The 18,771-nt window shown below is 39.7% G+C and overlaps 1 protein-coding gene across 2 annotated transcripts; it reads right to left on the bottom strand.

Moving 5' to 3' along the window:
• Positions 1–1,366: 1,366 nt before the first annotated feature.
• trhra (thyrotropin-releasing hormone receptor a) lies at positions 1,367–18,471 on the bottom strand. Of its 2 annotated transcripts, XM_016679061.1 has the most exons (3): positions 18,188–18,471; positions 17,227–18,060; positions 1,367–7,308 (listed from the first exon to the last, which is right to left on the bottom strand). In XM_016679061.1, exons 2-3 carry the CDS (start codon positions 18,031–18,033, stop codon positions 6,883–6,885), a joined length of 1,233 nt encoding a protein of 410 aa, XP_016534547.1. In that variant the 5' UTR covers positions 18,034–18,060; positions 18,188–18,471; the 3' UTR covers positions 1,367–6,882. The 2 variants fall into 2 exon arrangements, with proteins under 2 accessions (XP_016534547.1, XP_007563707.1); XM_007563645.2 differs by having other exon boundaries at positions 17,227–18,470.
• Positions 18,472–18,771: the final 300 nt, after the last annotated feature.

The following is an 18,771-nucleotide window of genomic DNA, read 5'->3' as shown; positions in this document are numbered from 1 at the left end:
TAAACCAACCCTGATGGGACCGACAGGCACTTTGAAAAAAATTGTAAGATAGCTGTCCTGAGATTAGATATAGGAAGGAGCATTACACACAGTAGCATATATTATTTATTTAGCATGCATTTTATTATGCTCCCTTGAACAGCTTAGGACAGTTCTATGGGCGATACAAAACATGTCCATTTAACATATTATGCTCAAAATCACTCCTAGATATTGAGATGTTGGTCTGCTGAGCTCCTTTCAGAATGAGCCGTCTCACTTTAAATCCAGATTAGCTGCTGCTGGCCACGCCCCCCCGGCGCCCCCAAAGTCAACGTTTACACTCGCACTTGAAAACGGATGCAAACAGCTGCGCAACTATACAACAGTGCATCTTTGAAAAGCAGATGTGGAACCTGCTGCTCAACCAGCAAGACTGCAGCAGGCGGTTTCTGGATGGTAAGTCAACGACAAAACACTTGTCTTTTCCAGCGGCCATTGTACAGTGCTTAACACCGGCTGACCAAAAGTGCTGGAGTTCCGCTCAGGATGCTGGGTGATGGGCTGAGCTCAGGTGGGGTTGCTAAGTAATGGCACAGTGCCTATTGACTATGACTCAACAATCGGAAGGTTTTTGAAATGGCTTATTTTCCAGACATTTTCCACTTTTATTCCTGAAAAACATCGACATGATTTTTTTAAGTGCTTTGGTTTTCAGTGGCGTACGGAGATATGATGCCTTAGATAAAACATGCTCAGGCATCACATCTGGAAGCATTCTGTACTGTTGCATACATAATTTTATCACTAACTGTTTGTTTTTTTGAATATGAAGAAAACATATGCATAATAGGCTCACAAGTGCCACACTTGTGCACCACTACTTTAGAACAATGCGAGTTTTGTGCCTTTTTCTGACATGCTGTGAGCCTCAAACAACCTAAGAGTGAACAAAACCTGAAATCCCATATTCAAAATGTATTTTCCTTAACATATCAGTGATTTTAAAAACAATTGCTGTCCTCTGTGTGGAACAGATAAGACGTGCTGACGTAACCCGGCTCAGAATAAGTGACACGCGCTCGTCAACAAGTGTTTGCACAGCTCCTTTTTAGGAGGCCCATCCAAAGCTTTAAGAAGATGAATTTGTTTGGAGTCAGGCCACCACATGCTGAGTGACTCCAAAGTGAAGCCATCAGCCGTAGTGATTGATGCTCCCCGCCGGCTGGTCCTCGCCTGGAGCAGCTCTGCGTCTGATTCATGGCGGAGTCTTGGATGATTCAGCGGCTGAACCGACTGCCGGTAATGACTTAGAAGTGGGTGTAGGTGTGGAGAGCCGAAACGCTGAGAGAAACTCTGAGGATGTAACACTCGCACACCATCCACGGCCAGATGTAATTACTGTTTATTATTGACAAATAAACAATACAAAATATTCAAACAATCCATGAAGCAGCAGAGGAAAACTACAAACGTGCAAAAAGTCACTGGATTTGCCCACATGGTGTGTATGTGTGTGCCTGTGTTGCAAGTTGTGTGTTTTTTGCAGCAACCTGCATGCAGAACACAAAATATCTCCAATCACAGCTGTTTGCTATTTGTCAAAAGTAGGAAAAAAAAATTAATAATAACGAACAGAAAACAAAATGTGCATGAACCTCTGAGGTACTTTACAAACCACAGACTTGAAACAGCTTTTTTGTTTCCAAATATTCTCATCTATTCTACCTTAGCATCTAGCTTTCACCCACTGCACTGAGACACTTTTAAAGAAATGATCGAAACAGGGTTGTTGTTTTTTTTTCCTTTTCTTTTCAGGCACATTTAAAAGTACAATACTCCATGAAGTTCACATTGCATGGCACAAAAGTTTTCAAATAACTTTACAATATAGACACACAAACAAAAGAGAAAAAAAACACAGCTGTTCATTTTAAAGTGTGTCCCTTTCAGTAGCTGGTCTCTCTTGGAGACAGGTCACATGCAGACACTGCAGAGTTCCTCACCATTATTTCATAGGTTTATGTTGTGGTGAGAGAAAATGGGCTGTTTTAAACAAAAATGGGGTCAAAACATTTTAATGTGTCAATGATACGACCTCGTCTGACTTCACCAAAGTTAATCCACATGATGAAAAAGCTGAAATTTCTTTCATTTGAACCCATTCAGCTAAGTTAAGCCCATTCTGCAACCCTGCAGAGTTACCCCAACCCTGGGTTAGGCGATCCATTTTTGACCCAGGGTTGTTTTTACCAGGCAGCTTTTCAAGTTCAGACAGATTCCAAAATCCCTCCTTAGAGAAGCAATCTGTAACTGTTATGAAAAAAAAAAGTTTTTTATATCCCAGAGCCAACTGCAGAAATACCCTGCTCTGTCAGACACAACCAATCACAGCCAGGAAGAGGGTCTCACCATAATGCATTTTACCACGAATGCTAATGCTAGTTACCATGGCCACCAATGACTGTAGTTAAACAATTTTCCTGTAATGGTAAGTTGTTTCTCCATCATTGTCATCATCAACATCAAGTGGACGTACACGAGCATGAGTGGCAGCGCTAAGACCCTCCTCCTGGCTCTGATTGGTTGCTTTTGACCGGGAGCGGTGCGTTTCTTCAGACAGTAAGAGTAGCTCAGGGAGGACGTGGAGGAGATTGATCTTTTCACACATTGTCTCAGATTATACTGACACAACGTAATGACAATTTTAACAAATCATGTTGCACTCATCAGGGTGTTCAACTCGCTAACACACAAAACAGAAGTTCAGAGATAGTGTGAAATTCCTCCTCAACAAGCAGGCATGACTATGCGGTCATATTTAACAAATTAGAATATTCTTGAAAATGTGTTTGATTTTAATGACTAAAGTTACTAAGTGAAACACATTGTGTAGATGAATTATGAACAGATTGTGTCCTAGATTGTGTAAATTGTGTCCTAGATTTGTTTTTATTTTTTTTAAATCCAAAAGAAAAAAACACAAAATTGCCTAAAGTTCTGATGTTTGATGAATTCATAGTTAAACAATAAGTATCTGTACTGGTATCAATCAATATCGGCGATACTTTATTTGGTATCGGATCGATACCAAAATATGAAGTATAGATCAGCACTAATGAGAAGTATGTTTAACACCTGCTTATAGGTTATTTTCAAAATGTATTTTTTAAGCTACCTCATCAATGGGTTTCATCAAGCCATCTTGCTGCTTTCTACATGTGCCGTCACTGGTTTGTGGAGACTCCTGGAACAAATAACTCAAAGAAAAGGTGCTGCATTCTGCCAATTGAAACTGAATAAAACGACTTAATGCAGCAGCAGTAGAAACACGTTTCTGCCTCGCTGCAGCAACAAGCTCTCCACACGCCGGTGCACTTGATGGCAACCAAAGCAACGTCGAGGCTGTCTGTCACGTCGGAGGACTAATCGAGCAACTCCCTGCGGGAATCATTAGCATTCAGGTGGTTCTAAATTGACACAGCAAGTTTAAGTGAGTGTTTAAATGCGTCCACCTCTTTCTTTGCCGAGTCCATCGTTAAAGGTCACGTAATTCGACATCTGCGTTCTGCCTCCGGAAGCGAAATTAAAATGTCACGCCGGTGTACGTTTGGATTAATTTAGGTTACATGGCTTCAGGTGGAGGAGCGGGAAATGCAAAGAGGGACGAATTCTAAAACTCCAGTCGAATCCCAGTTGAAGATTGGTTGCAAAATGAAATATGACGTCTGTATGATAGTGACTTCGAGATATGAGTATTGAATCAGAAACTTGGATTTCATCAGTGAAACGTTTGCAAACAATATCAGATTTTGTCCTTTGTGCTTCAAGCATTTTTTTTTTTATTCTCAAATGAACAAAAAATTGATTTAACTAAATGTATTGGTAAAAATTTATGAATCTGACATGAAGTCGTCACAGTACAAACTTTTTAAGCTTGATGTCGAAACTAAGAGAAACATTTGGTACCTATTACTGTATTTGACATTTCGGGAAGTTTTTAAAACCTTGAGGAAAACACATACCTTGCATTCTGTTGAGCCAGAGATCGTAAAAAACAAACAAAATATTTTCTTACTGTTAAAGATCTGACCCAAGCAAACGTATTCAGCAGCTATTGTTCACTTTGTCTCGTTACGTTGCATCGTATATCCTCCAGCGGTTGCATGTTTATGTCTTTTCTTCATTTAGTTTTACTATCCGCCATATTAGCCACTAGTTTGTTTTTTACCAACCAAAGCACTGACTAACGGGGTTTTGCCAGGTTATTTTGTCCCTGACAGACCTGAACCTGGACGCCTCCCTCCATCAGTTCATACTCGCACTGACAGCTTAGAAATGGTGTAAAAACGCATCGTTCAACCAAGCAACCACTGTAATTGGTCTGTCAGCAGGTTGCTTTTACTGAAAAAGATAACAGCTGCTTTCTGCTTTAAAACTTTGATGTTGCAGATACAGGAGCTTCATCGACACATTTAAATTCCTCAAACATCAGAGCGTCTACCTTGAAAATGCGTCGGCGGCATTGCGGAGTTATACTTGGCTCTGTAAATTCGCTCCCAAACCAAATAACTCTAAAGCCTTTGCACCTAAAGACGGTCACAAAAGACTTTTCTCCTGATGAATATTGTTTTGAATTGGATTGTTAAAATCGCACTGAATGGATTTTGAGCCAGGACTGTTCAGATGAGTTGCTGAAATGGAGTGGAGCTGCTGGGATCCAATGTGTTTGCATTTCTGTTGTGCAAAGTTGTGTGTCAACGGTTAAGTTTTTAGTGATTTCAAAGCAAATGGATATTTCTAAGAAATTTATTTCTCTGTTTATATGTTTAGGTACAATTTTGTCCTGTTGTGGATTTGAAAAAGCCACAAAAATGTCCATTGGTGCTGCCAATTGTATTTTTTTTATTATGTGATCATTCTTGAATAAGAACAAGTCAAACACATCCTCCAAAGCCTTAAATTTGATTAAAATTTTATACCAATGATGAATGCTTGTGAACTTTTTCCGTGGTCTAGTATTTTTTTCCCCATTTGACACGGTGCTAACTGGTTGAAATAAAGCAATCTCAGCTAAATGGACAAAACATTTAACTGGAACTTCAATGGACTAAAATCCTCTGTGTTTAACACAGGGAGAAAACAAAAGTTAATTACTTTCAACCAGCTGAAGTATTCATTACATCTCAAAATTCTACCAAAGCTAATTTGTTTCAAGACATCAAAATTTTAAGCTTGATGAAAATGTCTCGAAAGGTTCTGCATTACATTTTCATGAGGAAGTTAAAAACGCAACATCTGCGTCTCTGATTCTGTGTTAAATAAAACATTATCCATCACACCTCCTTTTAGCTCCAGCGTTTCTTTCTCATTACCTCAGTGAATAATGCATCTATTGGAAATTGATTTTTTTTTTTTTAGTTAAAAAAAAAAATCTGCAAGGCAGAGTTGGTGGCAGTGGTGCTTCCCTTGGCTTGGTGCATCAAACGTGCAGAGTGTGTAAATGATGTTCGCCTAAGGTCAAACATTAGACTGTGTGCCCAGAAAAGGGAAGTGAATGCATAAGTGCCTTGAGCAACACTCTTTCAGGGGTGTATTAAAAAGTTCAGAGGCTTAGACGAGATTCCCTACAATGTAGTGATTTAAATCTTTGCTTCTTGTTAAATAAGCCACACACCACCTGACTTATCTGTGCAAACTATTCCATTGGTATGAACAAACTACTCCCATACTGTGGTGATTAATGCTGAATGTCACTCCACAGGGGGATCAAACAAACTAAAGACAAACTTTTCTGGGTTCCAAAAAGCAATAACTGTAGCCTAATGACAATTTGGAGGCCATTTGGAAGAAATTATTTAAAGCAAATGATCTTTTGGAACCAGTAAATTTCTGATTCTATAGTTGGTAATTCCTCCCCTGTGTGCTGGTTTTGGCATCTGCAAATGGTCCTACTGTTTTATCTGAAGCTGAGGAATTGTCACACATTGGGCGGGGGAAATAAGATTTCTGTTGTGGCAGTACGACTGAAAAGTACGATTGTTAATAAGGCTGAAACATCACATAAAAAGGCCCCCAGTCCCATACAATCACCTCTATATCAACCATAGTCATCAATCCATTCATCGTGTGAGATGAATGGCAGGATAGGGTAAAGAGGTGACCAGCTTTAACCAAACTGGTCATGTCATTGCTAAATTTTGCCAGTGGATTCTCTAAATATCTATTTCAAAAGAATATTTTGACTGTTTTTTTACAGAAGAGCGTTGCACAGTGGCCCAGTGGCTCGCAGCAAGGAGTTCCTCAGTTCAAAGTGCAGCTGGGGTCTTTTCGGTGTGGAATTAGCTTGTTCTCCCTGTGCATGTGTCTCCAAATTCCTCACACGTCCCAAAAACATGCATGATGGGGTAATTGGGCTGTCTGAATTGCCCGAAGGTAAGAGTGTATGTCTGTTTCTCTTTATATCCCTTTGTTGCCTATATATCACATATATTAGGCACCGTACTCCACAAACACTCTCCAAATATGAAGCGGCTACAGAAAATAGATTGATGGATTATCATAGAACAGAGTTGCTGTGTGCAGTAACTCCTTTAATCAGTAATCTTCCAGTTTTTCCCTGTAGTCATCTCATATGAAGCTTTCTGGGAGTAACTAAGCATAACTGCATATACCCTCTATTTTGGATTACGCAAAATTGTTCTCTTAATTTATCGTGTGCAAAATATTCAAAGCCCACAAAACGTGACAGCAAATGGACTTCAGTTTCATCAAACAACATATGTACAAGAGAGAGAACTCAAGCTGGACATGTCGGCGCGCCGTCAACTTAAACCAAACCAAACTCAACAATACGTTCAGTTGGAATCTGATATCTACTCTGGGTGCAAAAGTTGTCTCTACTCAGGCATTCACTTCTCTGCCAGAGAGCGAGGCATCCACCACGTACTGCATCTTTCCGGCAGGCATGCACTGGTCGCACGGCGAGTGCAGCTCGTCCATTTCGGTCGTGAAGTGGTCCGGGCTTTCCCCGTTGGACGTCTCCTTGATGACGCTGTAGGTGAGAGCCACGCTGTAGGACGCGGGTTTCTCCATGCGCTGGGGGCCGCAGTGGCACAGCTTCTTGAAGGCGGTGCGGAACTTTTGCGACATGGCGTTGTAGATGACCGGATTGATGGCGCTGTTTAGGTAGATGCAGAGACGGCAGAAGAGCAGGAACCAGGTGTCCAGGTAGGGTTTGCCTAGGAAGGAGTTGACCACCACTAAGGTCCGGTAGGGCATCCAGAGCAGGGCGAACAGGATGACGACCACGGCAAGCATCTTCGTCACCTGGAGAAACATCAGTCGGTCAACATCGGTTAGAATGGACAGGAAGAGGGCTGAAACATCCAAATTGGCAAGCAAGACATTTTACCTAAGGTATCTGCTCATTAGGAAGTAGTCTCTTTATACATAGTGCTGTTACAGAAAATGTTATTCTGTGCAATGTCAAGCAAAAGTATTCATAGTCCTTCAACTTTGTCAAATTTTGTCATTTTGAAACCACAAACCTCAAAGTGTTTAAGAGCTTTGCTTGTGACAAACCAACAAAAAGTTGTACATATTAGTGAAGTGGAGGAAAAACACTCATGGCTTCCAACTTTTGTTAAAAAGAAGAATCTAAAACCACCAGTTGTTTCAAAGGCATCCATCCATCACCCAATCAAAGAGTATGGCACAACTGACTGACAAGGCTGAACACCTAAACTGATAGAAGAAAGTTCATCGGAGGAAAGGGCAGTAGGCCCACGGTAACTCAGCTGAGATCCACAGACGAGACAGTGGATAGTTTTACACTCCACAAAGGTTGGTGTTTAAGAAGACTGAGAAGAAAAAAAAACAACATTGCTGAAAGAAAGTTGTAAGGAGAAGCCCCTTTAAACTTTTCAAGACACCAAAGAAGGAAGGCATTCCAGTCAAATTGATCGAAATGTAACTTTTTAAAATCAATGGCAAGACTTGTCAATTTCTGTTTACAGATAACTCTCCAGCCAGTCTGATGGAGACTGAATTAACTACATTAACTGTTAAAATAAAACAATAATAATCAGTGTCTGCCAAACAGAATGTAAATAATCTGTGATACTGGAATTAATGGTTGGTATACATTATAATGGTATTATTTCCTTGGTGTGGACACTGTAGATGTGAAGACCCCAGACCCACATTATGTTTGTCCTCACATATCTATTTATTGCAACATCTTGCATCTATTAGCCCCACACATCCAGTTGCTTTTTAAAACCATGTGTTTTCATCTAAGCCTGTCCTATCAAATCCAGCCAGGTGTCGATAATGCCCGGCTCTCTGTGCCTAATGCTCCTGATTGGCTGTAATGACTGGCTGCTGGTTGTTCCGGCAACTTTCTGGCACCGCGTTCGGTTCATCCCTGATGCCTCCAGTTATGCCCTCTGACGCCTAAAAATGCAATTTCGTCTCATCTTGATTCGTTCACACACACCCCACTGTTCTCATTCTTAAGCAATCGTATGCAAATTGGAACAGTCCTTCAGGGTTTCCTTCTGGCTGCTTTGACTGTTTCTGTCAGGCAGTGGGATAATTCATGGAAAATCTGTCAAATATGCCCTCCAGTGAGCAGCTGCAAGAAAATAAAACCAGTAATTCCAATTTTACAACCTGTAAATAGTATCTGAAGTAAGTCATTAGCTTGTAGTTTGCAAAAGCTATAATACCCCATAGGCATTTTAGTTTTTGTCTCGTTAAATAAACAAACTAAATACATTTTCTGAGGCTTTTACTTGGTAGACCAAACATTTAAATTAAGTGTAATTGTGTAGTGGAAAGAAAATCATAAGTGGGTTTCAAATTAGCTTTAGAAACAAAAATCTGACAAAATAGCTCAGACTCAGTCCTGATGGTTGGAGAGTGCGTGTAACCATTAACTGGGATTTAGGCCTGACCTTTGACTAGGTCATGCTAACCTGTGAGCGGACTAATGTTTTTTCTGATGCCTCAAAACACAACGTCTGTGTAACATTACCTGAGGAAAATTGGTTACATTATGTCATATCTTGTCCACTTTTAGCGACTTCTGTGTATAAAATGTCAGGTAGTGAGTAAAGTAGCGGAAATGTCCAGTGGAAAATGAATGTCCACTTGCTAAGTATATGTCCCAAAAATATAATGGTTTATTTATTACGCTATATCTGAAAAGCAATGCCATTTACACCAAATATTTATTTGTTCTTTTTCTCAAAATTACATGATTTTGTTTAATTTACTGGGTCTACAATCACACAGTAGTTCAGATTTTGAATGTATTTGACTAATTTTCAAGTCCTTCTCTGTAGATTTCTTACACTACCAGACGTCCAAAAGGAGATTTTCTCACTCACCTGAACATGTCGTCAGCAGGCATTCGGATATTAGACTATAGCACCACTTTCTCCTCATAACTTTATGTTAAATAAACACTAAAAAGTTAGCTTTAAGGCAACGGACTCAACTTCATGTTCAATTTTTTAACATCCTCAATATCTGACTAAGCTTTTTATTGGTTCCTGTTCAACTAATAAGTACATTTTAAATAATGATGAACTCACACAGAAACTGAATTTATATCTAAGGTAACAGTTTTGGTAAAAAATACTAAAAATAAAGATATCTGGACAGTATCACATGTTTCTGGTTATTATACAGCAAAAAAACCTGTGACGATTGGTGAAAGAGGTCAAAGAAGGACTTTCTGTCCTTGGGAAAAAAATTCTGACTTTATGCAGCACACAGCTTAGGTAACTGACAGCAAGGTACACTGGAGTTGCTTATCAGTAAAAAGGTATGCCGCCCGTCATCCTAATGCCTTTTACTCAGTTTGGTCCTGTCAGAAGTACAGTACATGCATGTCTGGGGAATGATAATGTGGTGAGGAATATAGCCAGTGACCAATACTCTGTTTTTTCAGTGTTTCACAACAAAGAAAAAACGGAAAAATAAACCACCAAATGTTTAATTCATCTGACAGCTTTTAATGAGTTAGAATAGAAAGTGCATCACTGATGTAGGTTTAAATGAATGACAGAATGCGTAAAGAGCATAACTCTTGACTTGTTTGGATTTTATCATGTCAGAACCACAGAAATGAATTTGTTTAATGGGGGTTTTATGTAAAAGACCAGTGCTAAAGGGCACATAAATGATATAGACAAGTTTTTATAAATAAATTATCTGAACAGTGAATACTTAGAAGCACATCCTGCTGCAAATTTGCTGCATTATGTCTCCTGCTTTGCCCGTTTAGATATACTGTTTTTTTAGATAGATGTTTTCATTTGCCAATTGTTTGCAAATTACATTAAGACATGACATTATAGTCTTCATTCATAGGGGAACGATATAATATCGACCCTGACCCTTTGCAACTGCAAAGAACTTCAAGTCTGTTGGGAAGATATTCAACAACGTGTAGAAGTGAATTCAATACATTTTGGTCCAGAAGCCCATTTGTGAGGTCAGACACTGGTGTTATTTTATTGGGTTAAAGCCAGAACCCTGTGCACAAAACTCTTTCACACCTGAACTCACTCAGCCGTGTCCTCATGGACCCGGCTTTATGCACTGGTGCAGGAAAGGGGCCGTCTCTAAACTGTTCCCAAAGAGTCGAGTCCATGAAATTGTTCAAACAAGCCTAATATGCAGAAGCATCAACAGATACTGTCACTTGAACTAAGTGACCAAGTTCAACTACTGTAAAGCAGCCCCTCCCCTCATCATGACTAGACCTGAAACAATGAAGTCATGCAAGTCACCTGGCTCTTACAAACCCAGATTTTTCCATTAAATTTCCAGAAAGGAAAAGCATTACAGAGAACACATCTCCACTGCTCCAGTGCTGCCCTGCTTTACACTATGGCCCTGCTGATGTAAGGTTTAAATGCAGTTTCTGGCCAAAGTAACCAATTCCTCAAAGCTCTCTTTGCACTGCTTTAGAGCTAATGTGACGGCCACATGAAATGTGTAAATTTGTAGTTTTTTGACACTGCAGAAAGTTGGTGACCTCACAATGCACCATGTGCCTTCAGCATCTGCTGACCCCTCTCTGAGGTTTCACATGGGCTCCCTCACCGTGACCGAGTTGCTGTCATTCTCAATCACTTCCAGTTTGTTTTAATTCCACCAAAAGCAGACTGTGGAATTTCTTTAGTCGTGGTTAAATTTCACAACTGCGACCACGGCACAAAGCTTAAATTTCACATACCTTTAGAGAGCGACTCATTCTTTCAGAAGTGTTTGTTGAATCAGTGTCTATGCTTAGGTGTTGAACTAAGCATGTAATGTGAAGCCAATTTATCTAACTCATGTGCAGTTGAAAGTGTTTATAAAAGTTTCACCTTGATTTTCTTCTAGTTTGAATAATACTTGCACACTGGAGTCGAGGCTGTGGAAATTCCACACACTTCCACACAAATAAGACATCACTGTCTTATTTTTCACATTAAAAGATCACATTTTAGGATTTCAGTGCTCTATGAGTTCCAAGTGGTCTGATAATTATCCAAAATGATCAAAAAGTAGAGCCTGCTGCCATTTTCAATTTCAGGAATTCAGCATGCTGAGGTGAGTGAAGCACCTGCCTAGTTTAGGAAGACTATATAGAATGTTACTAATGGTAATTGCTGCAACAGTAGAGTGTGTGTTGTGCTGGTATTGTAGCAGTGTTGCACATGTATGATATACTTGGAAACTCTGGCGCTCATTCAGTAAAAACCTCCCCAACCATCTTTGAAAAGACGGAGCAGTAGGTCACTTTTTCAGTTTCCCTTCTTAAGTTCTCCTGGAATGTTTGCTCCACGTAGAATGGACTCTCTTTCTTATCCGGAATCTTGCCGAAGCCTTTGACAACACGCAATTACTCCAATCCCTCCATGTCATTATGATGAAGACTTCAAAAAACTGTTCCTTTGATATCTCTTGGTCCACACCAGGGGAATGTTTTTCACCATTTTATGTGACAGTGTGGAGAATAAAACCAACAATGGTGCTCGTTTTTAAGGAATACACAGATGACTTATCTGTCAGGAACTGTAAGGACACAAAAAACTGCACTGAACCGTTTTGTCTTACACACCAACGCTATTTCCCCTATCAAGATTTAGGGAAAACTGTATATCTCACAGAGGGAACTGAATTAGACTAAAAATAGCACCAATATGGCTGTCTAATCGAGTGTGACATTCATGAATTTGGAGAAGCATGTCCAAGTCCAGGCTGAGTCGAACCAATAAACCAACTCTACTTTTTTTTTTTTATTCAACCCCGTCCATATTTTAACCTACACTTTGTTGGCAAAATAACCCAAATTGGCTTATTTATTTTTAATCCAGCAGCTTTTAATAATATATGTATATCACCTCAGCAAATGACATTGATAAGGAACTCTATAGAGGCTGTGCAATGTGGTGTAGTGATAGGAGGAAAGTATTGTAATTATTCAGCACTGCTCTGTTTGTGTCTCAGCTGATTGGCCACTCAATCAAGGCCTCTTTGTTCCTTTGTGAGCCAGTGGATCTCTACGGCATCTGCTCAGTGGTATTTATCCAGGGGAAATTAAGGACACTGATATATGGATCCCTTGCTAAAAGGCTCACAAGCAATCAACCTCACGGTTTTCATCAAGAAAGTTTTAAAAGCAGATCATTTGACTTCTAATGTAGATCCTTTACTTGAACACATAAACGCACACAGGTAAAAGGCAAATCCTCATTACTTCTTGACCTTCAAGTAACGTCGTTGCGTGGCTGGGATGGACTGCCGTGCGTGTCCACCACGAGCACATTAATGCTGATAAACAGAATTTGTCAGCTAAAGTGATGGTGGAGAGAAAAAAAGAGTCAGCGTAAAGCCTGTTTGAGTTGGGGTTAACTGATTTGACTATCCAGCTAAGCCTGGAGCTCCCTCAGGGGACCCCACCCTCTTCATTCCAGGAAGGCGTCAAACCTCATCTGATAAACAAACGTCTCCCGCCGCTGACTGTCTGAGACAGCCTGGTGGGTCTTTGCCCTTCCAGCTTTCTGCTTCGTTTTAAGGAGAGTGGCAAAAATAAAATAAAGACGACACACCACTGGAGGAGTGTTTTTTTTTGTTTGGTTTTTTTAAGAAGGATAAAATGATAGACTTGGACCAGGGTTTAACTCCTAACAGTGTGTGCAGAGGAAGTGAACATGACAAATATAAAGCATTTATACTTTGAACTTACACTACTGTCTTATCACTTAAAGTCAAAAATAGAAACCAAAAATAAAAGAAAAGAAAAATGGGCTGGCGTAATGTTAAAGCCTCACAAATGCTGGAACGGCGATTGGGTGGTTTTAACCAAAGACTGGCTCACAAACTGTGGCACAGTTGGTTTTGTTAGAGAAGAAGTGAAGATATGTCCAGGTTGAAACATTTTCAATACTCTGTAAGGAATAAAAGACATATTAGGATGGTAAAACTAGGTTTTAAGGGGTGTCCAGTATGACTTTAGTCCAAACTAAAATAATAAATTTGTTCACCTAAAGCAACAGTCTGCAACCTTTACACCTCTACAATTTGCTTAGAGTCACAAACGCAACATGACTCTTTAAAACATGCTAGCTTGTTTTTATGCCATCTATACAAGAAATTTGCTTAGCCTTTTTAAACTACATAGCAACAATAACATTTTTGTTTTGAGATTGAACATTTCCTTCAATGGGACATTTAGTTTTATGTAAAATTACGTCAACAAGGAACATAGTTTTGCGTGATAGTGACAAAAAAATGACTTGATGAAAAGAGGAATCCTTACGCTACAAACGTCATTTTTTTGTGTTATGCATGAAGATGCCTCGGAAAAACTGCTGAAGCGATCCTTCCTTATTGTATTCACATTTTAAGATATTGCTCAGTTTATTAGCAAGTTACTAAGAGCCACAGTTAGCTGTCTAAAGAGCCACATGTGACTCCAGTAGCCACAGGTTGAAGACCCCTGACCTAAGCTAACGGTAGTCTTGCACCTGCTGAGTAGCCAACGCGAGCTAGCTCCTTGTTTATTCACACGGAAGAATTAATCACAAAGTCATGCATGTAGGATTATTTACTGAAGTGCACAGTTTGCAATCAGAATTCAAATGTTTATAACCAAAAGTCATGCCTCAGAACAATGTTTAAAGTTGAAATGTTGCCTTAGATGAAGGAATCACTTCTCTTTTAACTGAGCGATGTTAATTATTTATATTAATTACAGTTAAAGTTAACAAAGAATGTATGTTGTAGTTTACATTTATATGGTAAACTCTCTATCTACACAAAATGCATCCAAAATTCCTGCAGAAATTAAGTGCTACCTTTTGTAGTGCAGTCTTTCAGCCCCATGGTTCCTGCAGTTGAAATGTGAGTTTTGTAATTTGGTGTAACTGGGTTGAATTTTTTATTTATTTATTCATTTTTGCTTGAGTGTATAAAATCTTTCTGAAAGTGAACAATGCCTCCTGGTTTAGTTTTCAAATGACAGATTACAGTTAGACCAAAGTAAAATTGGCGGATTGTGGTTGGGTTGTGGCAGTTCTTCCAGCTGGATATCAAAAAGTTAGAAAGCAGAAGGATGTAAAATAAAATGTTCTAAAAAAAAAATCTATTTCTTTTAGCTGACACTTCATTCAGCTATCTGTCTTTGCAAATATGGCATACAGCCTTCAGGAAAAGAAGCCAAACAAGTGGTGACTAAAATAGAAATGGCATTGGTGCTGAAGAATTGGACTATCAAGGTTCAGTAAAATCACTGTTCAGGAACTGATTGCTATCTTCCATCCTATCTCAAAGTGTACATTTGGGGTGTTTCGTTTTTAAAATCCCCTTGCAACTCGTTCATATGGGAGGGATTATTGTGTTTTAAATTCTCCCAGGTGTGACCTTATCCAAAAAGCCCAGGGTAAGTCGTTTTGGCTTAGAGCTGAGGTATTGTGTTACCGCCTGGATTTATTGATGTTTTTTCAAGTGGAAACTTCAAAATAATTGTGCACAGCTAAACGGATGGCCTTCTCCTGTCAGAGTCCTGATATGCAATTTTTTAAAAGTTATTTTGTATTTATTTATTTATTTGGGACAAAATAAAATTATTGATGTTTCAACACATTTTCCTTCGTCTGTGATAGTAGATTTGATTATTGCATATAACATCCTGGCGGATTGTTCATAAAGAGCTTTTTTGAATCCCTGTTTCTTGTCAAAAATCATTTGAAAACAAACAAAAAATAAAAAGGAAAAACTATAAAGTAAAAAAGATCGCATATGGAGAATGAAAAGTGGTAATTTAAAATTAAATGTATGAAAGGAATTATATTGCATGTCACTTGCTATGCTTAAAACAGATCTTGCATATTGTGATATGCAAGATCACAATATCTACAAGATCTACATTAGGCACACTACATGTGCCTAATGTAGTTAATCAGAGGGTGAACTTAATGGTATGTTCCTGCAAGATCTGACATTTATGGACCTATTTTTATTGCTGTTTCAGGTCAGGGAGTCATTTTCTTTATTAGCCCAGCATATATTAAAAATTTAAAATGTTTGGCCTTATTTCCTACCCCAGTTTAACCAAAGCCAGTAAAAAATAAAGTCAAGTTTATTTATCTCATCTCATCATCTCATAACAATTAGCATATGGGCATCTTTCACCCATCACTCTGCTGTACTTATAAAACATGCCGTTTGAATAAGATAAAGTATTTGCATGGAAGTTTTTAATCCATATTAAAGGACAGTGTTAAAAATAAACAGCTAAACTACAACCAGCTAAATTAGCTAAGCTGAAATGATCAGGATCATTTTTGCTAATATTGGGGTGCAATCCACGTCAAAAAGAAGCAAGATAAAGAACTGGTGTGTGATAAAGAGAAAAATGTTTTACTGAAATTGAGATAATTTTTTTTTTCCATTCTAATAATGTGGTATGTAAAGTCTCTCCCTGACAACCTCAGCTAAGATGTGTTCATTAGCATGTAGCTAATCAGGATCAAGGAGCTCAGCTTGCTACCAGATTCGGTATTAGCATTAGTGCGGTCGCTAAGCTAATATAAGATACATACAAACTTCTATTCCTGCTGAATCTTTCTCAACTACAGGTCGTATAATGGCTCTTAACTTTTACTGAGCAACTATGTTTAGCTACAATATAAAAATGCATCTAAAACTCTGAACAAAAAACAATTGCTAAAGTTTTTAGAATGTGAGCATTATAAAATATTACCTTAACAAACTAATGCATTTTATTCAAAATTCTATTATTTTAATGTCAAACATACTTATTTCTCTCCAAAATTCCTTTTGGCAGAATAGTCTGAGTGTAACCTAGGATAAGCGCTATCGCTAAACCAGATGGAACTTTAACGTAGAAACTTTTTTAGCCACAAGTTTTATGATAGATTCTCAAAGTTATTATGTTGATATATTAATGAATTATTTTATAAGGCTTAAAAGCACATCAGCTTTATTCTAAAAAATGCTAAATAAGAGCCATGGACGTTTTGAAACATTTTTGGGTCAAACCAAAATGCTAATTTTGAACAGTTTGCCAAAACAAAAGTAGCTAGCATCAAAATTCAACAATTAATTCATGAGCAATACATCATGAGCATTACATTTAGAATCTACAGTAATATACCTCCTTATATTATCCCACCGTTATTGGGATGACGGTATATTTGTGACACTTATGTACAATCCATATCACGATGGATTGACATTCACTGCAAGACTCCACCAATGAGAATTACTATCCGACATTTTTTTTACAAGAATTTAGCTTAATTCGTGATTTGCTAACAAATTAAAGAAATTAACATGGTCGGAATTTGTTATTAATAAACATTTCCCCTTTTTTGTTGGAGGTGGCTGTGGGAGTCATTTTATTGGCTAATTTTTTTTTACTCTCTCTATTTATTTATTTATTTTTTATTTTAGTGCACCTGACTTTCTAGGTGTCTTGCCTTTTTCCGCTTAGAGTAAACTCTTAATGAGTCACAAGATATACATTCAACTAACTTTTGCGCATCTGTTTTCTTTCCCCCCCTAATTCAAGAACATACGAAAGGCCACCGGAGAGGATGAGACGTTTCAGTCGACGTTTCTTTCCGGTTGTTGGGAACATAGGTTTGCCCATCTGACCTGTGGCACCTGCCGGAGCTCGTCCACATCATTACACAGAGAGAGTAAACAGGAGCCCACCTGTCTGCGGGAGGCAGCCGTGGTGCTGCTGGAGGAGCTGCTGCCGACCATCCTGCCGCCCTGGCTCGCCTCCCTCTTCCACTTCTTGCTGCCTCCCTTCGGGTCGGACGGCAGCGGGTTGAGGAAGAGGATCCTGGCGATCAGCCCGTACAGGACCGTGGCCAGCATGAGGGGCAGCACGTAAAACACGGCGAAATCAGTGAAGTAGATGGGCAGGTAGTGGCTCCTGGACACCTTGTAGGCGCAGGTGAGCAGCGCCACGTTGTCGTACACCAACTTTTTGGTGTCGGACAGAAACAGCCACATGACGCAGTAGACCGAGGTGAGCGCCCACACCAGCATGATGATCTTCTTCGCCCGGGACAAGGTGCACAGGAACTGGGCTTTGATGGGGTGGCAGATGGCGATGTAGCGCTCCACGGTGAAGGCGGTGATGGAGCAGGAGGACGCGTTTATCCCCAGGTACTGGAAGTAGGTGATCCCCAGGCAGCCCGCGTAGCCGTACACCCACTGCCCGCACAGGGCGTCGCTGATGTTGGGCAGCCCGGCGGCCGTCAGCACCATGAGGTCGGCGGCAGCCAGGCTCACCAGGTAGCAGTTGGTGGGAGTTCGCATGTGCTTGGTGGTCAGGACCACCAGGATGACCATGACGTTGCCCACGATCCCCACGCCGCAGATGAGGGACACCAGGAACACGCTGACCACCTTGTATTCGACAGAGTAGTCGGTCCAAACGCCCAGAGTTTGGTTGTCCGGCACCGACGTGTCATTCTCCAGAGTCATGTCATCCACCGTGAGGTTTTCCATGACAGAGGGAGGTTGTAACTCTGTGCGCTTTGGGAAAAAAACACATTAAACATTGAAGAAGAAGAGGGAAAAATACTTTAAAGTATCTAACAAAACTGAGATAGAATAAAAAATTTAAAAATATATAAAAGAGAACCCCCCTCCCTCTAATTACGCATAAAAATGCTTCATATCTTCCCTCCTCGTGGAATATATCGTGTGGTGCTAAGCGAAGCCGGTAAATAAATCTCCAGTACGCGTGCCATATGCAGCCAGAAAAAGCTTGCAAAACGCATCAGAGGATGTGCTGCGTGCAGCAGCTCCTGCTGCTCCTGCCTCACTGGTGACTGAGACGCTTTCTGCAGAGCCCCTCTGCTCCTGAGAGCCTCACGGTGACGCACTGGGACCACCAACTTCTTCCTCCCATGCCAGGGATTCCAGACAAATACATCACATCTCGGGGGGAAAAATAATAATACATTCATGTCTTGGTACTTTTAAGGCCTTATTTTGATCTTTTTTTGAGTTACTTTTTTCCAATGTGAATCAATACTTTTTTTTTCATTAACAACTGAATGGAAAACGGAGCGAGGTTTCATTTAATACGTCATGCTCCAGCATATTTGTCTCAATTAAAAATAACATTACACCCACATGATGCTACACATTAATTACTGGAGAACTTTCCGCTCTTTATTGTAGCTGTCAAGATGTAGAATGCTATTGACGTGATTTGCAGCCAATCCTGAGAAGATTTAA

Source organism: Poecilia formosa, unplaced genomic scaffold (assembly GCF_000485575.1).
Source record: "Poecilia formosa unplaced genomic scaffold, Poecilia_formosa-5.1.2 Scaffold0, whole genome shotgun sequence".
Classification (NCBI taxonomy): domain Eukaryota; kingdom Metazoa; phylum Chordata; class Actinopteri; order Cyprinodontiformes; family Poeciliidae; genus Poecilia; species Poecilia formosa.
This window is presented reverse-complemented; position numbering and strand designations above follow the sequence as displayed.